General features: G+C 38.4%; 1 protein-coding gene across 1 annotated transcript; it reads left to right on the forward strand.

The window, feature by feature from the left end:
* Positions 1 to 3,109: 3,109 nt before the first annotated feature.
* LOC130734256 (probable glucan 1,3-beta-glucosidase A) lies at positions 3,110 to 7,941 on the forward strand. The gene is made up of 8 exons (XM_057586599.1): positions 3,110 to 3,392; positions 3,909 to 4,028; positions 4,130 to 4,309; positions 4,404 to 4,562; positions 6,100 to 6,269; positions 6,567 to 6,722; positions 6,845 to 7,197; positions 7,648 to 7,941. Exons 1-8 carry the CDS (start codon positions 3,198 to 3,200, stop codon positions 7,827 to 7,829), a joined length of 1,515 nt encoding a protein of 504 aa, XP_057442582.1. The 5' UTR covers positions 3,110 to 3,197; the 3' UTR covers positions 7,830 to 7,941.
* Positions 7,942 to 24,878: the final 16,937 nt, after the last annotated feature.

Genomic DNA, 24,878 nt, shown 5'->3' on the forward strand with positions numbered 1-24,878 from the left:
TCAGTTTTGTCTTAATTATTATCGGAAAAAAAAATATACACGTTTTTTCCGCATTAGTTTTCTTTTTGGTTACTAAAGTGACGCCACCGAAATCAGGGTGTTACAAAGGTCGTGATTACTGACACAACCATCTTGCCACGGTGCAAGAAGCTCCCAATTTATGTTACCATTGGGCATGTATGTAATTGAGTAAACATTAATTCGTTCAGAAAAAAATACACTATGAGATATCACTAATTAGGTCAGATATATATGACCACTATATACAATGAATGTTTTTTTCCAAGTATGTTACACGACTTAATCTTCTGAACATAGAAACCAAGATCACTAGTGAAGTTAAATCTACCCTTACTAAGGATGTAAAATTTGATAATATTTAATTTTAATCAAAATATTTCAATATTAATCATACAAGATAAAATATTTTTAATAAATTATCAACTGATTTTTTTTGTAGATCTAAACTTTCTTGAGTAGTTCTATTTGGTACGAGACGAAAGTCACGACCAATATAATAAAGGCAACATTATGATCTTTTTAAAAGATTAATACCTAATTAAAACATAAAACTATATTGAGATAGTTTTAAGCGGAAACAACAGAACAAGACGATTCTTGTGTATTTTGTACCGAATCATTCGTACTATGAAGCATTTCTTCTTTTTTCTCAAAACCAAACCCCACCCATCATCACGTTATGAAAAAGCTAGCTAACACCCACCAAACCAAGATCGAAGGGGACTAACATCAGATCAAAAGGTTTATGGGTTTTTCTAGGTCATATAGAAGGTTTTTGGGTCAAATCACAAGATTTCTGGGTCAGATCGAAGGGTTTCTGAACGTGGTTTGGGTTTAGCGAAGGAGAAGAGGACATTGGCGTTGAAATAATGGTAGTCAAGTCGTAGCGCACATAACGTTAGGAAGCAAGCAAAGATGACCCTTTGGAGCATGCAGCTCTTTGTGTTAGCGTTGAGTCTTTTCCTTAGTTAATGTAAGTTATGTCTACAATTAAGGAAGCTTTTGGTGTAGTGTACTGATGATAAGCAAAACATCATTAGATAAGTTGCTTGTTTAAATTGTTTTACTTTTCTCGTTTCCAAGAACAATATGTTGCCAAGTTGTATCGGAAATGTTATTTTCGCTCTATATAGTTTGTATAAGTCTTTTGATGAATGAATATTAAACTGTTGTTATTTGTTTGCCATTCAAAACCAACAAATTATTTAAGAGCTCCTTGACCTCAAGGGGACTGTGAGTGAAATAAAATAAGTAAGGAATCAAAACAAGTGAGAAACCCTTAACTAGAAAAAATGGCTTCCGGCAGCTCCTCCTTGCTTCAACCTCTTGTAATTTTAAGAGGAAAACTATGATTTATGGGTTGTATAAACGAGTACTTGTCTTAAAGCTCAGCGTTCATGAGATGGGGTAGAAAATGACAACAATCCATCCCCTCTACCTAGCAATCTAGCAGTAACTCAGATAAGGTTACACAATATAATGAAGAAGTGACTAAGGAAAGCATATCACCTGCCCTAAAAAAATAGCTTCACATGATGATGAGTTTATCAAGATTCTGAATCCAGCAAAAGAATTTTGGGACAAACTTAAAGAGAAGTTCAAAGGGCGTAAAGAACAAGGAAGATGGAGATATTAAACCATAGAAGAGAGTTTGAAACCATAAAAATGAAAGAATAGAAAAACATGAAGGAGTTTTCTAATAGACTTTCAAAATTGGTCATACAAATTAAATAAGATTGTTGGGTTAAGAGCTTAATCATCAAAGAGTGTTGGAGAAAATTCTAGTGTCTTCCTGAGAGGTTTGAGTATAAAATATCCTCTTTTGAAAAAAATAAAGATTTTTCTAAAATTTCAACGCTTGTGAATGCTTTGCAAATTGCAAGTTACTGAACAAAGAAGATATATGTGGATGTAAGAGAAGGTTGCATCTAAAAGTGCCTTTGTAGAAAATAACATAGGAGGAGGTTGGAAAGGAAAATATTGAGCATACTCTCATTGAAAAGACCACCAATCATACTGAAAACTTATGTTGGTTTAGATCGAGAGTGAAGTGTAGAGCCTGAAACCAGCTTTGGTCATGTGGAGCAAGTTTGCGGAAATATAACAAACTAACAATATCAGCGCGCAAGTACAAGTTGAGCTACATGAAAACACTAAGGATCATTTGTTTGTTGCTTCTTGCTATTTAGCAAAATATAGCAATGAAATCATACTCATATATAGTCAATATTGCATAAATCACATGACACATGATATGATGCTATTATTTTCAAGGAATTTCATTGGTCCTACTTCTCTAAAATTACTATTGGCAACAAATAATCGTTTTTAATAAAAATCATCGAAGGAATGACTTCTAAGGTTTTTTTTTGTTAGTACATCGGAAAGAAAACATCTAACTTCTAAGGTTTAACTTCATTTGAATACCTAGTAAAACTTTAGGATTAACACCACTGTCTTGCAAAATCTAAAACATTGATTTTTATTGGCTAAAAAAAATGTTAAAATAATTTAATATTTAATTAACTTACACAAGTAATTATTATTGCAGAGGCTAGAGCCGGAGGTGATTCACAGATTCAACTCATAGAGTAGTGGACAAGTTGGGAGATGGGAGACAGCCTTTGTTGATATCCTGAGGAATGCACAGGAGAAGTAATTCATTTGCTATCCAATTTATCCTTCTAGATGATAGTTACGTTAGTGGAAAACTTTATCATGGAACTGATGAATGAGAACTTGGGAACTCCATGAGCTAATAAGGGTACGAAGATATTCTTATTTTTACGATGATTTGTAAATCATCTTTTAATTTTCATTTTTAAATTAGATATTATATAAAGTTTTAAAAAATAGATACCATATAAATTTTAACTTAAACTTTTAAACTAACAAAATAAAGTTCCAAAGGCTACCCAAGAGTCAATTGAAAACAACAAAGAAGTCAATCACAAGAGGGAAAGGACGGTGATGGACCTTGGTGCGGTGGAGGAATTTCAACTTCTATGTGAATACTCAACTTTTTTTAATATATAATTTGCAATGTTAACGCAGCCTACTGCGAACTCTAATGGGTCAGAGTTTCTAGATTTAGACTCCACTTGATCTCTATTCACTATATAATGCTCTAACAATCTTCCAAAGTTTGAAACAACATATCATAAAGAAATCTAAACATGACGAGATGTATCAACCTCAAAATATGGCTTCTCAACTTGATTATCTTCACCATATTTGCTATCACCTATGGTGGGAGATTAAATCAAAATCCTGAGTTTAAAGTGAGAGCAGTTAACCTGGGTGGTTGGTTGGTCACTGAAGGTTGGATGAAACCTTCTCTCTTTGATGGAATTCCAAATAAGGACTTCTTGGTCAGTAACAAATCAAACTATCTCATCATTTTCTATATCTTTTGTTATTTTTTCTTCTATTTTAGTTCTTTCAGATTTTTTATTGTTTTAAAATTCCAAGATTTGTTTAATCTTTTGTATCTAGCTATACCCTAGTTTAACTAAATTAGTGATGAAGAATAAATAAAAGAATAATTATATCTTCACACCTCATTTTTGAAATGAGGTGTGGAGTGGAGAAAGAGAGAGGTAGGAAGAAAGGAGAGAAAAAGTAAAGATCTAATAGATGATTTGATTGATAGAGAAAAGAAAAATAATAAAAAATGAAGGTGAAAAATGAGTGGAGAGGTGTGTATATATCATAACTCTAAATAAAATGAGTCAGATACAAATAGTGATATAATATTATGAAACAATTAAAGATTTCTTGTATTGTGCATTAAGTTATGAAAATGAGGTAATATATTGCACATTAATCTTGTATTGTGCAGTCTTAATTCACGGCCATGAGAAATTCTTCCTTTTCAATTTTTGTAGGATGGAACAGGTCTTCAGTTCAAATCTGTGACAACTGGAAAATATCTGTGTGCTGAGTCTGGTGGAGGAACCATCCTAGTTGCAAACCGCACAACTGCTTCTGGTTGGGAAACATTTAAAGTGAGAAAATGACTTATTTTAGTACTGCTATTCATTAATTATTTATTACTTTGTATTAACAACTAATTAATTTCATGTTATCGTTAATTTTTATTTTTCAGTTGTGGAGAATAAACGAGGCTACTTTCAGATTAAGGGTGTTCAACAAACAGTTTGTGGGGTTAGATGGGATTAAAGTGGTTGCTACTTCTTCCAACACTTCTAAGACGTTTCATATTATTAAGGAAAATGACAATTCAACCCGTGTTCGAATCAAAGCATTCAACGGACAATTCATACAGGTGATCCTTTGCATATATAAGCGCTTATGTAATAAGCAGTTGTTTAGCCAAACGCACCTTATGGCGATTAACAATGCGAAATGTGGGGTTGCAGGCAAAGACGGAGGAGCTGGTGACGGCTGATGTTTCAGAGGTTAATGGATGGGAAGATGATGACCCAACCGTTTTTGAAATGACGATCTCTTCAAGGTTGCAAGGTGAATTCCAAGTAACAAATGGTTATGGTCCAATAAAAGCTCCACAAGTTATGAAGGTACGTTTTTTTTTTATATGCAAATGTTAGATGTTAGTAAATTAGTCTTTCATTAAAAAATGCACGATTTGACCACTAGCTGTTAGGTGTTAATGTTGAAAAAAAAGTTCCCCCACATTGATGGATGAAGAGGTTTACAATGTTGGAACTCCAATTGTTTCAAACATTTTTGGACCTTCAACGGCATTTTGGTATAAATACGTGATATCACAGCTAGTGTACCCAATGGGCTAAATTCGAAAATAAAAACTAACAAAAAACAACAATCAACCAAATCAAAGTGGGGGCACCAGGTTGATGGAACATGGTTCTGGCTTCGTTGGACTGGGTTGGTAGCTGCAATATGCTGGCTTGCCCGCACCAAGTTGAGAGTTGGGTCATGGGGCTTAGACGAAGGCCTATGCTCCCAAGCTCCAAGACTGGAAGGCACCGCGTGAGGTTGGCTTCATAGAGCAGTGAACACCTCCGGCTCCTGATAGTGGAGGGATCACAGGCCGCTGCACTTCCAGCCCATAATGCTTAGTGCGCCTAGCCTCTTGAACCATTATCTTTTTAAGAAGTTTCAAAAAAAAAAAGTCAGAGACACCTAAAAATCTAGTTTAGGCAGAGGGAGCATAAGATTGACGATTTATCAGGTTCTACTTGTATAAGCCTGGGCAACAAGTAAGTCTAATTCGACTAAGCCAATTAGATTTAAGAGGAGTGTTGAAACTAAAAAGTAAGTCTCAAATGAGTGTGATGACGAAGAAAACGTGGAAATGTTAGAAGTTTAATTGTCTTAAGATTTTTGAATCAGACAGACACTCACAAATAAAGCACAAACACTCTCCTACGGTCCTACCCGGCTTCCGCTCTAAAAGTTAGGATAATTTGAGGGTGAAGGCAAAAGTGAGGTTTGATCAAATTCAATGAGATTAAATGCATTTTATCATATTTTATTTTATTTTAGATAATTCTAACAATCCAGCATAATAGAACTACATTTCATTGCACTGCACTTACCTTATTATATATCAAGATTTATCTAAAGAGACTTACGCACTAAATGTGATCTCAGAGTTTTTGAGAATTAATCTCATGGTTGTTAATTGTAGGATACTTTGGGAAACCAATAAAATCTAAACATAGTGTTAAAATTAGCTACAAAATTAATTATTTGTTGATGTTCATTCACAATCAGATGAGACTTACATTAATTTTTAACCAATTAAAGATTTTAGTCAAAATTAGTGTTGGTAACACTCCTTTCAAATAAGTATTAAAAACAATATATTTCCAAAATCTTTTTAATGTATCAAATGACTTATTTTAAGCACTAATTGAAAATATAAGCGCGTATTTTTATAATTTTCATGTTTTTAGATAATGTTTATTCATTGCATATGTTTGTAGTTCTTTTAATTTTTTAATAGGTATTATTAAAAACCTATATTCATGTTCACCGGTATTTTACTAGATCATGATCAAGAAAACAAATCCAAGATATCTAGCAGGTTGTATTGTGATTGTGAATGATTGATGGCGTGCATTATTTCAGGAGCATTGGAGCACTTTCATTGTGGAAGATGATTTCAATTTCATAGCCACTAATGGACTAAATGCTGTTAGAATTCCAGTGGGCTGGTGGATAGCAAGTGACCCAACTCCACCGTGGCCCTACGTTGGAGGCTCCTTGCACGCACTAGACAATGCCTTCTTGTGGGCACAGTATGTCCATTATACATATGTGTGAATAGTTGTGTTTTCATTGAAAAAATTGGATTGATCCCAAAGAATCTTGTAGAGATCCAAATGACTAATATTTACGTATATATATTTGGTTTAAGTAGCTATAATTTCTAAAATGAAATATCTAAATAGTTGTGTTTTCATTGAAAAAATTGGATTGATCCCAAAGAATCTTGTAGAGATCAAAATGACTAATATTTACATATATATTTGGCTTAAGTAGCTACAATTTCTAAAATGAAATATCTAAATGATGAATTGATAATTTATCTGTAGGAAATATGGATTGAAAATCATCGTTGATCTTCATGCTGCACCTGGTTCTCAAAATGGCTTTCAACATAGTTCTTCAAGAGATGGTTCTCAAGAGTGGGGGAAATCAGATGAAAGCATCCAACAAACAGTTAACATTATAGACTTCCTATCTGCAAGGTTTATATAATACAGTACACCACTGCACTACTCTATACATCATTTACATTTGCAACATGCTAAATTCATCCAAGATAGGTAACTATTAACCATACATATATGCATATTTCTATGTATTTTAGGTATGCAAGAAGTCCAAGTCTTCATGCAATTGAGCTCATAAATGAGCCTCTCTCACCTGGTGTGACACTAGAGAGTTTGAACAAGTACTACAAGGCTGGTTATGAAGCTGTGCGCAAACACTCATCCACAGCTTATGTGGTGTTATCAAATAGGTTAGCATCGTCAGACCCAAAGGAACTCTTCCCCGTTGCAAATGGCTTTATACGATCTGTGATTGATGTCCACTACTACAACATTTTCGATGATGCATTTGAAAACATGTCTGCACAACAGAACATTGATTTCATTTACACAAATCGCTCATCAGAGTTGAATTATATCACAACCTCAAATGGCCCTCTAACTTTTGTTGGTAAGTCTTCAAATGACCCATCATCTTTATTTATGACATCTACGAATATGGTCTGATTTAGATGAAGATCCTTTACCCTAATTTAGCGTCGTATTCCTTGTATCACTAATAAAATCATGTCATATACGCGTGAGTATAGTAATTTTAACCTTAATTAAGTGATTTTTAAATAACATGACCCAATATGATTGATAACACATGAAATGAAAAACTGAAGAAGAAGTAGATATTTTTCTCCAATATGGTTTAAACTATTAGGATTTGACTAACTATAACAAAGTTGAGTAACTTGTATTAGGTTATATTCTTGATTTTCATTATCACTATATCATTCAAAACTATTAACTTGATTTTATTCTAGATAATTTTTGTCAAAGTTTATTTTAGAGCTTAGACTTCACATTTTATAATCTAATTTCTAAATTAACTTGATATTAATTCTAATTCAAGGTGAATGGGTTGCTGATTGGCGAGTAAAAAATGCTACAAAAGAAGACTTTCAAAGATTCGCAAAGGCCCAGATAGATGTTTTTGGACGATCTACATTTGGTTGGGCTTATTGGGCTTTCAAGAATGCCAACTTGCGTTGGAGTTTGGAATGGATGATCAAGAATGGCTACGTCAACCTTTAGACGGAAAAAAAATGCTTGTTGCAAAAAAGAAAACCATAGGAAATGTTTTGGACAAAACAAATAATAATGAAAGTTGGGTATCCACTGTTTTTAATTAAATAATTGCATAATATTACTGATGAGAAAAATTTTAGACAATAATAACCTTGGAAAACGTTTTTTTATGAAATAATATATATTAAAATCTTTTAAAGAGTATTTAATGGACATAAAGTTAAAATTTAGAGGTTACAAAAAAGTGAAAAATCACTAGATTTCTAAAACATTTAGTAGATGGTTCAATTGTAGAGAGAAGTGCATGAAGAAAATTATATTGGTAGATGTCTATCCACGTAATATAATTTTCAAACCTTGAGGAAATTAAGTTTATAGCTGCTGATTATAGGAATATCTTAATAATAAAATAACAATAAAGCATAAAATTTGAGGAGCTAGAACACTTTTATAGAATGAAATCTAAGATAACATAGAAGTAGTAGTAGTTAGTTTTTTTTTGGTCGAAGTAGTAGTTAGTTTTTTTTTTTAAGTCGAAGTAGTAGTTAGTTATTAGAAGAGAGAAAAAGAAAATACATTGGGCCATGTTAATGTTAAACTCTAATGTTATATGGGCCGAGAAATCCCCTTTCAATTCCATAGTCAATGTGTAGCCCATGATCACCAAGCCTATCTCCTCTCAGGCGCATTAGGTCCACAAAATTAGGTGAGTACTGGAACGAATTTTTTTGATAAGCAAGTACGGGAACATAATGACATACGGTGAACCTAATGTGGACCATTTTTAAAGTGGTCTAATTTTAGACCACTTTTTTTAACCTACTATAACAGGTCAACACATTTTTTTTTAAATAAATTTAATATATGACAAATTTTTAATGATATTTTTTCTTAAAAAAAATAATGTGTTGACTTGCTATACCCGGTCAAAATAGGTGGTGTAAAATTACACCACCTAAAAATGGTGCATATTAGGTTCTCCCATGACATATATGCATATATAACATTTTGCCCAAAAAAAAAAATGCATATATAACCTAAGATCGTTTTGTGGACTTACTTGGGCTCCCAAGGAAAGAAATGAGGTAGCACATGTGGCGAGAGCACTACACTTTTGAGATGACTTCCCTCATAACCGACTTTACATAAATTGTGTGTAAGTCGTCCTTTAACTAAATAAACATTAGTAATAATTGATAGAGGAGGATTACCATTCATACCTGTACCTATAATTGTACAATTTTGGTTACCACCAAAAATATCATATTGGGTATACCCAAATGGACTCGGATCCTTTCACAATAGTATTTTTTATGGGTGTTCTATCCATGAACATTGAGATGAGGTATAGTACCTATAGTGTAAGCACTACTACAGAAATGACATTTTGTCACGCTTTTATTGTCACGGTTATAGGCGGAACCGTGATAATAGAGCAATTACCACGGTTATAAAAGGAACCGTGGTAATAGGTAACAATATTTTATTAATTTTTTTATGGACCGTGACAATAGAGAACTTTACTCTTCAATTTTTTTCAGAATTTTTCCTAAACCCTCTCTCCCACTCGATCTCCCACTCTCCATCGACCCGTTCCCTATCTACCACCGCCGCTGCTCTCTTCTTCCTCCGATCGTAACACTTCAAATCCCTAACCCTTTGGCTAGCTCTACCTCTCCCTCGCCGGCGGCGACGTCCGCGTCCTCATCATCCCCTTCCCCGATGAACATGCCCCTGCCGTCGACGACGACCTGAAGCCTCCCCTGCAGCGGCGATCCAGAACCCGCAGATCGAGGAACTCGTCGTTGCTCCGCACTGCCGTCAGGTTCGCGAAATCCGAGCACCACAAAGGTGAGGGGAACGACATGGCGGCGGTGGCGGAGAAGGAGAAGAAGGAGTGGAGCGAAGAGGACGTTGAGGTTTGAAGAAGCAGATGACGAAGCATCCCGTGTGGAAACCTGGACAGTGGGAAGCGATGCAGCCTTCATTGTGCAACACAGGGTGGACAACATGATCTGGGAGAAGAGAAGCGACGATTCTGAAAGGAATTCTGGAAATCTAAGGCTGCTTGTGTGAAAAGAGTTGCAGAATTGAAGAAAGGGTTTCATAATGCAAAAGCTGCTTCCTAATGGTAAATGCACTTTTGATTTTTGTCAAATTCATTGCATGTTTGGTTATTTTGTCAACATTATTTTGTCAGTTCTAACTTTTTGACTCATCTACCTGCAACTGAAGGGAAAATCAGAGTTAGAGCTTGGAGCAGACATTGAAATATTTACAGGTCAGCATTGGTTTTGGGTTGACAATGATTCATTAGCAACTTGGCATGAATCTGCCAGTCTAATGTAGTTTATGTTCTTTCATAGTTATAGTTTGTTGTTAGCATATGCTTTATCAATTCTTGATCTCTTGCCAAGCACCACATGGATCTTTAGAGAAATTGAAGTTTAACATGGTTTACAATGTATGTCTTAACAATATCTGAACCCTTTTCTTTTTGCAGGTCATAAAGATTAGAGAAATTGTTGGCTTGAAGTTAAAAAGGAGAAGGAAAAATAGATTTTGTGGTAAGTATTTGTCCAATTTGTGGCTTGGTGTGTATTGTGGTATCATTGCATCATTTAGAATCTTTTGAACCTGATTCTTTCTTGTGCTCATTTTTGCTACTACCAGGTTGAGCATAGCTGCATCAATTGTGGTGTTTGCATGGGCAAGTACTTCAGTGAGACATGTAAACTCAATGATGATGATGTAAGTGATTCATCTTGGAACAAAGGAATTTTGTGTTTGTGTGTGTGTGTGAGAGAGAGAGAGAGATGGTCATAAGTTGGTGTCTGTTCTCTCTATAAATGTAGCATCTGGTTTGGTGATGGGTTATAAGAATTGTTAAATCATCCAGGTTTCCGTTATGCAACATGTTCTGTTGCATAAAGACTCCCAAAAGACTCAGCCACCCCTCCTTCCCCTCAGCCACCCTCCCTTCCCCTAAAGACTCCCAAACACACCCTAAGAGACCAATATTAGGGGGGAAAACAGCTTGGAGGACCAAATCCAAATCAAGTAAACTATAGGAACTATTTAACCTACAAAAATCAAGCGTTCGGAAGTCTTGCTGAGACTCCAGACACATTTGGAAATGGGTTAGGGTAGGCTGTAGCATTGTTGATGAATAGAACATTGGCTTATAAATTATAATTCATCAGCATTTCAGTTCAATAATATCTGCATTCCTTCCACATATCATTACAACTAGTTTAGTTAGCGGATGCCGCACCAGTGCATCACCAACTCAATCAGTAACATACAGCCAGTTCTAGTTAGTTTAATAATCAGATGATTAGCCTAATTGATTCACTTCACATGATTAGCGGATGTCTTTTGGTTTGTAATCTTTGGGATGGAGTACCCCTAGTACTCCATATTAGTCCAATTTTGCTTACCCATAAAAAAAGAACATGTTTGAAAAGTTTATGATGTTATCTGACCTAAATTGCTTGGCCTGGTCTTGATGATTTATTATGAATTGATGTCCTGCACCTTCTTTGAGTGCTGATTTTTTTTGTGTAACTGTATTGCTATTTTCATTGTAAATTCCCACTTGTTCTTTTCTTTTTTGCTTGTGTATTTGCCTAATTTTAATTACTCTTGTTTATTTTGAAGGATTAGAATTGCAATCAGTGTATCCTGCTTGGGAATCGGAAAATTGCAGAGGAGCAAGTGCCACGGCTGGAGCTCATAGTCATAGGCAAAGTTACTTGGTTGATTTGTTGTATCAATTTGTCAAAAAGGTATTTTGTTTTACATCTTTGCTTTGTTTTTCCTTGCCTTACCTTCATTTCAGCTTGATTTGTTTTTCCTTGCTTTGTATCAATTAAGTGAGTTTTGACATATGGTTCAGAATTTAAGCTGCATATGTATACATAAAAGCTAAGTTCCTGTGAGCAAAAGAGATAACTGTGTACAGTACATGTTGACAAATAGAAATAGAGAACTAATTGAGGCCAGGTCAACGGAGGCTTATCATGTGTAGTTTACTTCTATGTCTATTGTTTAATTTGTGTCACCTTGTGTTTGGTTATCTCATTTATATGAGCTCATGACAACATATGTACCCATAAAAGCTAAGCTCCGGTGAGCAAAAGAGATAACAACTCATGTTTACGGGCATCTTGTTCTGCGTAGGACTTTTGTTCTCTTTCTCTATTTTTTTTTTTGAATGAGTCTCAACGCTGTATGAATTTGAAATATGTGCTATTTAATATGTGGTTGCGAAGTCACTTTTCAGGGTTGGTAGGCCTTATTAGTTATAATCCTGAACCTCTTAGACATTGTTATTTGAAATGATTGAATGAGTTGTTATTTAACATGATATTAATTCAAGTTGTCGAGTAGAATCTTCTTATTGCCAATAAAATGCATACTGGAGATCTGATCTGAATAATTACAACTTGTGAAAGGTTAATAGGGAGTCTAATAAACTTTTCTATTTTTGACCAACATGATTCTTGAGCACCCACAATCTAAAAAATCAATTTAGTGTTCTGTACCACCCATTCTGTCGTTTCTACTTTTAATTGCTTGCTAGAAATACAAATTCATTTCAAGGTTGAAATATTTGAGTAATTTGGCTAGAATATCTGAATGTTGGTGATTTTATGCAATTTATTTTTCAATATAAAGTACTAAAATTTATGCACAGACCATGAAAAAAATCAAAAAATCTGTAGCTATTTCGCAGAATATGACCTATTGTCACGGTTAAAACCGTGGCAATAGAGGCCACCTATTGCCACGGTTACGTACTTAACCGTGACAATAGGTGGAATCTATTGTCACGGTTAAGTACGTAACGTCTCTATTGCCACGGTTAAGGACGTAACCGTGACAATAGAAGGAACCTATTGTCACGGTTACGATTTACTAACCGCGATAACAGGGGAGTCAATTGTCACGGTTCCGCCTAAAACCGTGACAATTGAGCAATTGTCACGCATTCTATCGTCACGGTTAAAACCGCCGGTAGTGAAGGAACGTGATGTGAGATTTCTAGAGAGAATGAGAGCGTAATCGTTTCGAGAGAGAAAGTAACTGAATTTCAATCTTGTTATTTCTTAAATGGGCTAAAAGTCCCTTACAATTGGTATTCATCCCCTATTTATAGATGTGGGGTTGGGCTTGGTGCCTTTAACCCTTCCTAATGGGCCGGTTGGGCCTCTGGGAGGAGGCCCAAGTTCCTAGTCCGCTTGTCGCTCTAAGCTGGTGGTCCTGGGCGAGGGACCCTGGGGTCTTGCCCAGTCCACAAGTCCACAAGACACCGAGCTCGAAGCATGAGAGTTAAGTGTGTTTTTAAGTAGAAAAACTAGGGCGACGACCATGAGAAGCTAATTAACGCTAAAACTTGAGGTGTAACAATAAAGAATAATGGCCAACATGGCTTGATAATTAAAGCTTTAAAATTAACATTTTGAACGTCTTGCCACGTTCCCTTGGCGGCCCAATTCCACAAGCGGGCTTGCGGCGATGACGCTTGGTTCCCTTGCCTTGATCTTAGTTGTGGCCGCCAGAGTCCACAATGCCTTGACGCGTGTACACCACATGTAATGTGCTGAAACAATGCAAAGGTCAATGAATCTGCAGAACCTCAACTGCCATTCTCGAAATGCCCCTTCAAATCTCAATTGAACTTGTCGATTTGATTTCGAACCAATGACCTTCAACCGTTGTAACCCTCAGCTTAATGCTTTGTTCCCACTTCCCGAAATCCGTGTCACACTCCCTCGAGTAATCATTTTATCTTGCCACGTCGAGGCTTGATTTCCCAACCGCTATTCTCCCTAGCCTTTAAATTCTTCCTCTTTCCATCATTCATCACTTGCTGTCAATTGTTCTCATATTCGTCCCTGGCTCTCATACTGGTTCCTTTCGCCGATCTTGCAAACTCCAAGCTCCGACCCTTCTTGCTCCTCTTCTCACAGTCACTTCCTGGTTAGTTTTTTCATCCCTTCTTTCTTCTTCCATTTTTACGATGCCCACTGCTGGGGCCCTTTCCTCTACAGAGGAAATCAAAGCTCATCGTTTGGCAACCTTTGCCACTCTCCCTTTCCCCATCTCAGAAGCTCCTGAACAGAGGATCCTTGATCAACCATCAAAGCTTTCTACCAGCGGCTCTATTTCTGACCTTGCTCGCAGGGTTGGTGGGCTTTGCTGTTCCCCGTCGTTAGAGGACCTTCTTCGTACCACCGGATGCCGGGCGCAAGACCGCCCTTGGCAACACCGCGTGTTTAATGACCCGAAGTACTCCCACTTCTTCTTCGTATATGAATACTTGTTTCTTGATCTAGGCGTTAAACTCCACTTCTCACCCTTTCTTACCCAAGTGCTGTGCGATATCAACGTTTCTCCTTGCCAACTTCACCCGCTCCTGGACCTATCTGAGGTGCTTTGAGATTCTCTGCCATAGTGTTGATGTGGCGCCTTCCCCTCCCCTTTTTTACTTTTTCTTTGAAACAGATTCTCGATCCTTGAGGACCCACGGTTGGGTCGTTCTGGTGCCTCGGCCGGGTCGAGAACTGTTTGCTCCTTATAGAGTTGGTTCCGAATCTTACTTGGCCCGCCGGTACTTCCGGGTCGTCGTTCACCCTACTTACCCCTCGTCATTCACACAGAGGGAAGGGAGAGCCCTTTTTCCGTTTTATTGGACACAGTGTCCCAAACCCATATCCGATTCTCCCAAAACGTCTTCCTCCTCTAGAGAAAGTTTCGCCATTGGGGTCTTATCCCGGCTTTCCCTTTTTAGTTGCACTGAACTACTTGGCGCTCCTCCGGGCTCCAAGCTGTCCCCCCTATTAGGTTTTCCCTTTTACCGTCTTCTTCACACCTTCCTCCGAATTTCTTCGTTTCTGATGATTTTCCCTGAAATTCTCTACTGCCGATCTGCTGGAAGCCTTCCTCTCCGGGAACGTTAAGGCGCCCTCTCCGGTCCAGGTTGGAGAGAAAAGGCAAAGCTCATCGGTGGGCAATGGTTCTCCCAAGAAGAGGAAGCTAGGCGATCCAAGCTCCCAGTTGCACCTTTGACCGTCTCAGGCGATGGGTCCATCGTGCCTGACTCCATTGTTCCATATATTGCACCCGATTCCTTGGCGCCCGATCAGCACGGCGAGGTGAACGCTTCCCCAGCCGTGGGTACCTCTCGCCCCCTGACCTCAACGGTGGGCAAGCCGCTACCGTCCTCTGCCCGCCCTCCGTCTCCTCTGAAGGTATGAAAAACGATAGAAATGGGGGTTTGAATAGCGTTTTACAACTAAAAACTCAGCCCACTTGAGATTTAAATAAATCTCTTTGAACACCAAAGATAAGAGTGCAGAGATAAGAGATAAGGAAAACACACAAATGATTTTATCCTGGTTCACTTGATAAATCCCTCAAGCTAATCCAGTCCACCCGTTAAGGTGATTTCTTCCTTCTTAGAATGAAGGCAATCCACTAATCAGAGTTTTGTTACAACTGCACTTGCTACCTGCAAAGTGACTAACAATACACTGACTTAGCTAACACTAAGATTCACTCTCTTAGTCTTCTCTAGGATCCGATCAACCTTGATCTCCTAAAGGTAAAACAAACAACTGTTTGAAAGTATTGGGTTTACAAATAAGTGCTTCTTCAAAAGCTGATAGTAAACACACTTAGTTCTATTTGAAGAAAGATTGCTAAGAAGATTTGAAAATATTTCTTGTGCGTGAGTAAGTTTCTTAGGCGGCATCTTTCAATCTTCAGCCTCTTTATATACTCCAAGGATTAAGGTTTGAACGTTGCATGGAGATGCTATCGTTGGAGGGAAGATCTGGAATTTCCAAGTTCTGCTATGGCAGAATCAGTTAGGTAAGGTCGTCAGGAATGGTACAATTGCTTTTGTACTTTGGATAGCGACATGACCTTCAACCTTGTTGACTTCTGATCAGAGTGATGCTTCATCTTGGAACTTGTGAAGCTTGATGATCAGAGTCAGAGGGAAGCTTGGATCCTCTGACCTTTGTGCCTTCTGCTTCTGGACTCAGAGGAGAAGTACTTGGTCTTCAGAGCCAGCTTACTCTTGGACTTCAGAGTCTTCACTACTCTGCTTCTGAAGCTTCAGAGCGTCTGATCCTTCAGAGCTTCTAGTGAGCTGAATCCATGTCAGAGCTTTGTAATCTTCAGATCTTCTGAAGCTTGAACTACTGTTCAGATTGAACATAGTACTTGCGAAAACGTTGCAGAGGTTACTCTTTGAGTATTGTGCTTCTGATTTTTGTGAGATAGGTCCAGAGTCTTGGTCTGTCATTTGAACACTCAGAAAACAACGTTAGAGTACCATAATTGTTCATACTTAATAGTTAACTTGTAATCATCAAAACATAGAGTTTTACTACTAGATCAAAACTTGATCTTACAATCTCCCCCTTTTTGATGATGACAAAACCAAGTATTTTCATGAACAATTCTTAATCAATAAACTGAATTCACTCAGAGTTTAGAGAATAGAGAAAAACTTATCTTGAGGTGAATGGTTTATGTTGCTCATTCTGAATCCAAGTCACAGCTTGATTCTGAGCTTAGCTCCCCCTAAATCTAGGACTTAATGAAAATGTTAGTAATATCTAGATTCTGAGCTAAATCATAAGAGTTCAGATTGATAATTTATGACATAGACAAAGTGAGATAATCAGAGCGCATAAGTATCAAGAGTAGAGTAAAGGTATCAGAGTCAACTAGTATCATGTAGGTTCAATCTGCAAGTGCACAGATATCTCCGGGTTTTAATATCGAATCCACACGGACCGTGAGTGAGAATTATGGTTTAAGCTTGAAGCTTGTGAATTTGAAAGCAAGTAAAATTCAGATTTTGGATTTGTTTGTTTGTAACAAGAGTTTGCAAAATAAGCAATAGTAAAGAAAATGAAAATATCAATTGATGAAAATGCTCTGGGTTAATGTTCATCCAATCCTTCCTAGACAACCTACCCTATGCAATTGAAACCTTGAATAATTCCCTTATTGTTATAGCCTAGATATTCACTCATTGATTCCTCACATGAGCAATTCTCCCATACTAAAAGCTGTAAGATCAAGTTTTGATCTAGTAGTACAACTCTATGTTTTGATGATTACAAGTTAACCTTTTGATATGAACAATTGTGGTACTCTAACGTGTTTTTCTGAGTGTGCTATTTACAGGCTCTGACCTTGACTCAATCTCACACAAATCAGAAGCACTGTGTATAAAGGGTAACCCAAGCAACGCTTTCGCATTCACCATGTTCAGTATGAACAGTGGAAAAGCTTCAGAAGATCTGAAGCTATACAAACTCTGATGAGGACTCAGTCGCTAGAAGCTCTGATGATCCAGAAGTTCTGACAACCAAGAAACACTGAAGGTTCAGATGTTCTGATGGTGTAGAAGACTCTGAAGATCCAGAAGCTGAATAGTGGAAACTCTGAAGTCCAGAAGCAAGAAACTCTGAAGGCCATGTTCTTCCCTCTGAGTTCAGAATCAGAAGATACAATGGTCAGAGGATCTGTGCTTTCCCTCTGACTCTGATCAACCGGCTTCACAAGTTCCAATATGAAGTATTCCTCTGATCAGAAGTCTCCTAGGTTAAAAGGTCAAGTCGCTATCCAAGTACAAAAGCAAGTGTACCTTCCTGACGACCTACCTAACGTTCTCAGCCACAGCAGAAGCTGGATTTTCCAGAACTGCCCTCCAACGGTAGCATTTCCCATGCAACGCTCAACCCTAATCCTTGGAGTATATATAGAGGCTGAAGATTGAAAGAAGCGGTGAAGAAAAATATACGAGAAGCAACACACGCGCAAGATATTCAAAATATTCTAAGCTTTCTTTCATCCTGTAATTTATTTAGTTTACACTCAGCTTATTCAGAAGCAAACCCTTGTAAACACCAACCTCAAACAGTTGTTTGATTTTCCTTTAGGAGATCAAGGTTGATCGGATCCTAGAGAAGACTAAGAGAGTGAATCTTAGTGTGAGCTAAGTCAGTGTAATTGTTAGTCACTTGTAGGTTTCAAGTGCAGTTGTAACTCTTACCTGATTAGTGGATTGCCTTCATTCTAAGAAGGAAGAAATCACCTTAACGGGTGGACTGGAGTAGCTTGAGTGATTTATCAAGTGAACCAGGATAAAATCCTTGTGTGCTTTTCTATCTCTATCTTTTGCACTTAGTTCTCGAAAAGATTTGTTAAAATCTTTAAGGTGGTAGTTTTGTACTGAAAACGTTATTCAAACCCCCCTTTCTACCGTTTTTCATACCTTCAAAAGCTAAGCCCAATTCCTTGTGTACTTAGTCATTCATATGAGGTTTATAAGCATGCAATTTTCAGGCCAACAAAACCAATCCCTCACTCTATTCCTAGAAGCAAGCAAAAAGAGGTCAATTCCAACCCAAGTCCCCAAATTACAACAATCTTCCAATATGATTGCAATTTAGCCTTAAGCAAAGGTGCACCCAAGCTTATCATGCATAAAAGAATTGAAATATAAGGTAGATTCAAGAACAAGGGCATAGAGATAGGAATTAAGTCTAGAAATTCATGAAATCACATTGAACCCAAAGCAATAGAAGAGTCTAGCCACTCATGGCTAGTGAATCCATACAAGAAATGTAAAGAAAACCTGGAAAATACAAGGTGGAAGCCTCACACAAGCCCCAAAAGCACTTCCTAAGCTTCAATACTTGGTAAAAATCTAAGAAAAAATCAGAAGTCCTGAACAAAATGGCCTAAAGCCTTATTTATAGGCATTCTGGACGAGCTAGGGCGCTCAAGCGCCGCAGCGCTTGAGCACCCATGAAGCAGAAGCTTCACTTTCCCTTCTGGCAAGCTGGTGCTCAGGCGCCAGGCTAGGGCGCTTGAGCGCTAAACACTCGGATTTGGGGACTTTTCAGCTTTTTGTAACCCCCCTTTGAATGCTTTCTTCAATTCCTTTGCATCTTGGCCTTCCTTTTCCATAAGTTACCTGCTGCAGCACTAAAGGACCAAGACAAGGAGTAAAATCAAGAAATTCAAAGGGCTTTTAACCACCTTAGTCCCCACAAAATCATGGCAAAACTCATGCAAGTCCTAAACTCTATAAAAATGCAAAAAAACCCTCATAAAACCATAAAATTACTAAAACTTGACTCAAACTCAAATAAACACAAAAATGCATGAGAATGCATGAAACACTACATGAGACAAAGAAAAAGACTCAAAACACTCAAAGAAATGACCCTAAAACCACTACTAACATAGGGTCATCATATCACTTCAGAGGAAGTGAAAATGTATTCCTTGTATTTGCCTAGTGACACATCTATGGTCATAAAGGTGGAACTCTTAAATTCTCCAAAAGAAAAAAAATCACACTAACACAGCTTACACATAAAAAACTGGGTTATACTCCCCCTTTTTGTCATAAGCAAAAAGCATGGAGTGTGAAAAACTTAGCTTGAAGTACAAGGTACTCCCCCTTAGAGAAGGTCTAAGTTTAAAAAGACGGAGAAAAGAAAGAAAAAAAATATTGAGGAAAACGTATTTAATTAATGCAGATGTAGAAGAGTAAATGAAGAGGTTGAACGTTTACCACCGGCCAAGGAATTAAGGTAAACTACTGTTACCAATTAATAAACCTTGAGAAACTGCTTCAGCATTAACTTCGGTAGCTTGAACTGAGCTTATAAATAGCAGTTAAACCATATCAGTCTTCACATTGCATTTTCTCTTGATCGTAAAAAAAATTCAATGGCATCCTTCAGTGCAAGCATCAAGCAGTTGAGAGAGAAAGCCTTTGATGAAGATCTCTTCATCAATGTACGCCATCCAGAGGAACCGAGCGTTTATACCCTTACAAACCAGCTATTAGGCATGAGCCTAAGTCCGGAAATGGACAACATCCTTAGGAGCTTCCTCAGATTCGTGGAGGAAATGCAGGTCTGCTTTCAGAAGGAGCTGGAGCTGTATGAGAAGATCAGAGCAATAGAGGTGGCTCTGGAGACGGTGGCGGCGGGTCCTCAGAGGCAGGAGCTGCGCCAGAGCTTAGTCCTCTTAGAGTATAGGCAGCATCGTCTGGAGCTTGAGAAAGCGACGATGCGTAGGCAGTGTAGAGAAATGAGGAAAAATCCTCCCTTTTAATGTAGCAATGCGTGTATGCAATTTCTTATTAATAAAAAAAATTTGGTTGGTGGTTAATGAGAATGCTTGAAATAAATTTTATGATGAACAAGTATTATGCAACACATAATGAAGATGTTAATAGAATAACACGAGAATAGATAAAGAAACAAGGTTCAAAACAAATAAACGTGAAAAAGAAAAGCATAATACAGGAAAAGAAATCAACAAAGATAAAATAGGAGAGAAGAGAGTTCCTAAAACTAGGGTTTAGGTGTCCTCCGAAGCAGTTCTGTGCACATATCTTTCAAACTCTGAAGGAGAACTTCATGAGAGTTGAGCCTTTATTCAATGATATCAATCCTTGAGTCTGACTGAGGTTGAGCAGACGTTGCAGCGTCATCAGAGTGAGGAACTCGAGCAGATGTGGAAGCAGCAACAGTAATTGGAACAATTCTAAGTGCTTCATTTCTGAGTGCCTCAGCTTCAGCTTGTAATAATGCTGCTTGTTCCAGAGCTTGCAACCTTGCAGCTTCACGTTGTTCTGCCTCAATCTGTGCAGCTGCTTCTTCTTGTTATTTCTTCCTTCTGGTTTCTTCAATAACAGAATAGAGTTGTTCTCTCATCAGCTGTTCATTCAGAGCTTCTCTTCTTCTGAGGCGTTGAGTGGCAGATTCAAACACTTATCCTTTTCAGCATTTAGGAAACCAACCATCACCGGAACTTGGTCAACCATCCAAGAACACAAACGATCCCAATCCTCAACAACCATGTCTGGAAGCTCACTCAGGTCAGTGCGACCATGCACATTGCGAACCTTTCAAGATGCTTCATGATGAAATGAGTTGATGCAATCAAGGAGGGTGGTTGGTCCAGAGTAGGTGTAGGGAACAAGGGAGAGGTTTGGTTCAGGTGATGAATAGTGGTTGCTACTTGCTACCTTAGAGGAAGAACCAACCTACAGAGTCTGATGTGCAGATATGTTGGTCTCAGGGTTTTGATGAGAGGTTACAGTCTCAGGATTTGGTGATTTGTCTGAGGAATGGTTTGAGACTGAGTCAGCATTTTCTGGAAGAGAGTTGTGAGGAGGAGGAGGTGGAGGAGGCATTGAGGCCAGAGGTACTGCTTGGATTGGGAAATCCGGAGCAACCAGAGGTTCTGGCCTTGGTCCAGGGTAGCGGTTTGGACTAGGAACAGTTATGAAATGTGCAGGAATTTCAGAAATCATTGTTCTTGCAATCTGAAACAATTTACGATTGGCTTCAGATTCATTTGAGGGAGAAGAGAAAGGAACATTGGTAGGAAAGGAAACAGAAGGACCATGAGAGAGAATTTCACGTTCAGAGTGAGTGTGTATAAGGTTCAGAGGTGGTTTTATCGGAGGCTTGTGTTTCAATGACTTGTGGTTCAGAGGCTTCTGGATTGTATGGAAGGATAATAGGTGAGGTGGAAGCAGAGGGTTTGTTTGCTTGGAGCATTTTCCAGAGGGGTTCTTCCTCAATGGAAGGTTGGAAGAATAAGGCCCTAGGGGGTGAAGGAGGGGAGGTTGATTGATTGATTGGTGTGGGTTCAGAATTGGTTTGATCATGAATTGCATCAAGCAGATTGAAATCATCATCTGAAAGAACAACAAACTTACTTGAAGCTCTAGCTGCAGATCCTGTGACTCTGGTAGAGGGTGCAGGTCTAGCAGGCTCCTGAGTTGGATGCAGATGAGTGACTTGAGTCACAATCCTGACCTTCTTGGCCTTCTTCTGAGGCAGTGGTTCATCATCATCATGGTCATCACCATCAGAGGGATCATTCTCCTCAGAGGCTTCAACTTGCTTTTTCTTGCTCTTGCTCTTCCTGGGAGATTCAAAATCAGGAGGATCTGGGAGAGTCCTGAAGAATTCATCCACACCAATTTCAAAGCCTTGCCGTCTCAAATCATCAAGGTAGATTCTGATTGCCTCTGGGTCATCAGCCTTGGACCAGAGGGGGTAGTCCTTCAAACGAGTTCTTCTTCTTGGTCTTGCATCAGCAACTTTGACCTCAGCCTTTGTCTCTATCAGACCCATTCTCTTCATAGTAGAAGGAGTGAAGACATCCCCAGTAATTGTTGTCAAGTCTTCACTGCATCCTAATTGTCGCAAATCCTTTATCAGTTTGCTCTCAATGAAGAAGTCAGAAAGCAATCTGCCAAATGGTATGTATTTGATTGCAGACTTGGGTGAAGCAATGGTTCTTGACTTCTTGATGCACTTCTTCAGATAGAAAAAAAGAAAGTAGGGCAGACAGATATTGTGGTGCTCCTTGATGAAGAAGAGTAGCACCTTCTGGGTAAAGTTGATGTAATTTGGAGAGCTTCCCTTTGGCCTTTGATTTATGCAGTTTAGCAGAATCTTATGCCAGATTCTGAAGTCAGGTTGAAGATCCTTGGTCTTGCAGTCATTTTTCCCTGGCTTCCATGTAGAGTAGAGAGCCATGTTGACTGCCACTTTGGTCTTTAGTTTCACTTTTGATTCCTGCAATTGAAATCTGTAGCCTTTGCTTGTTTCTGCACCCAGAAGTTTTGCAAACGACTTCTCAGTAATAATGATCCACTTCCCCAGAACAAACGACACCACTTGATGCTCATTGCAATGAGCGTGCTTCCAAAATTCCTTCACGAGTTTGTCATAGACGGGACCATGGAGTCTTTGGAAGTACCCTTCCCAGCCTTGAGCTTGAGCTTCAGGACGAAGATCAACTCCATTGTCAGCAATATTGTCGAGGTCGAATCTCCATTCAACAAGAACTTGGAGATCTTCTGGAGGGAAGATGCAGGTAACTGCACATCTTCTCTGAGAAAGGGGAATAACATCTTCTGCGTCTTGGACTTGTGCTTGAGCATTCTCAGTCGATCTGGGACGCAGAGCATGACCCACTTGCCCTGTTGGAAGACCCACAACCATTATGGGAAAAACTCTTCCATCGGCGGAATCAAATCGCTCACCGGAGTCAGCTCTTTCAGAATTTGCCATTGTTGAAGGTAGAAGGTTTGGGTCGAATAGAGATGAGAGAACGCGAGAGAGAATCGAGGAAAACGAGGGTTTTGCAAACAGGAGAGAGAAGCAAAAACGCGTGAATGAAGGAGAACGTGTGTGCGTAGTGGTTTTAGAAGATAACCGTTGTTGATTGTAAAAGCAAAAGTAAGATCAACGGTTGAAAATTAAGGACATCAATATGAACAGTTATTACACACATCACATGGTGGAGATAAAGCACATCAACACTCATTACAACAAATTGTCAGCACGGGCACAAGGAACGATGTATCAAAGTAACTGACACATGCTTGTTGTCTCATTTCAGAGTAAGCACCAATGGGTACTTAACTTCTGACTAAGTTACCTTCTAAACTAGACATCTTCTGATGAGGAAGTATCATAGTCAGAGGTTCTGATCCATCTTCAAACTGGACAAAAGTCCATATTCAGATTTTTCAGTATAAATTTAAATATATCTTCTGCTAAGGGCTTTGTGAAGATATCTTCCCATTAATGGTCAGTATCAATAAACTTCAGAAGAAGTACGCCCTTCTGAACATAATCTCTAATAAAATGATACTTTACCTCAATGTGTTTAGCCCTTGAGTGTAAGATTGAATTCTTACTGAGTGAAATTGCAACAGTGTTATCACAATGGATTGGAATGTTGCTCTCAAGGATTTGATAATCCTCTAGCTGATGTTTCATCCAGAGCATCTGAGTGCTACAAATAGTTGCTGAGATATATTCTGCCTCTGCAGTGGATAGTGTAATAGTAGAGTGCCTCTTGCTTGCCCATGAGACTAGGTTACTTCCTAGAAATTGACAATTTCCAGTAGTACTCTTTCTTTCAGTTCGATCTCCAGCATAATCAGCATCACAATAACCTGAAAGCTTATACTCTGATGTTTTCTTACACATCAAGCCGAGGTTAGTGGTACCTTTCAGATATTTGAGAATTCTCTTAACAGCAGTTAAGTGAGTTTTTCTAGGATCTGATTGGAAACAAGCACATAAATGGACACTAAACAGAATATCTGGCCTAGATGCAGTTAAGTATAGAAGTGAACCTATCATTCCACGATATAGCTTCTCACTTACTTTCCCACTGGCATCTTCTTTCTCCAGAATGCAAGTAGGATGCATAGGAGTCTTAGCAATTATTGATTGTGTCATATTAAACTTGCTTCAGACCATAGAGAGATTTCTTCAATTTGAAAACATGGTCAGGGTTCTTCTCATCTTCAAAACCAGGAGGTTGGTGCACCTATACTTCCTCTGAGATGTATCCATTCAGGAAGGCACTCTTGACATCCATCTGATGAAGGATTATGTTGTGATTCACTGAGAAAGAGATCAGCAGTCTGATTGCTTCCACTCTTGCTACTGGAGCAAACGTTTCAGTATAATCTATTCCTTCTTGCTGACTGTAGCCTTGAGAAACTAGTCTTGCTTTGTTTTTTACTACATCTCCTTTTTCATTCAGCTTGTTTCTGAATACCCATTTGGTTCCAATGATGTGAGCGCCTTGAGGTTTCTTGACAAGGTTCAAAACATCATTCTTGGAGAATTGATTCAGTTCTTCTTCCATTGCCAAAATTCAGTCTTTGTCTTGAAGAGCTTCATCAATTGATCTTGGTTCAATTAAGGAAACCAATCCCTTCAGACTAAGTAGAGTCTCTTCAGAGGGTCTGAAAGCTGATCTGGTTCTGACTGGTTCATCTTTGTTTCCCAGAATCAGCTCCTTAGGGTGAGAGGCAACAATTCTGCTCTTCTTCTGAGGCTGTGGATCAGAGGGACCAACTTCCTCTGGAGTGTCTTCCTCTGGTTCAGCTTCCTCTGGAGCTTTGCCTTTGTCAGAAACATTGATACTCATATCTGCAAACTTTTCAACTTGCTTTGA

Source organism: Lotus japonicus, chromosome 1 (genome assembly GCF_012489685.1).
Source record: "Lotus japonicus ecotype B-129 chromosome 1, LjGifu_v1.2".
Classification (NCBI taxonomy): Eukaryota; Viridiplantae; Streptophyta; class Magnoliopsida; order Fabales; family Fabaceae; genus Lotus; species Lotus japonicus.

Excerpts from the sequence above, each read along its gene's own strand:
- LOC130734256 (XM_057586599.1), top strand. The coding sequence starts at position 3,198 with ATGACGAGATGTATCAACCTCAAAATATGGCTTCTCAACTTGATTATC. Across the intron at positions 6,723-6,844 it reads ATAGACTTCCTATCTGCAAG|GTATGCAAGAAGTCCAAGTC; the intron begins GTTTATATAATA and ends TATGTATTTTAG. Across the intron at positions 7,198-7,647 it reads TGGCCCTCTAACTTTTGTTG|GTGAATGGGTTGCTGATTGG; the intron begins GTAAGTCTTCAA and ends TTCTAATTCAAG.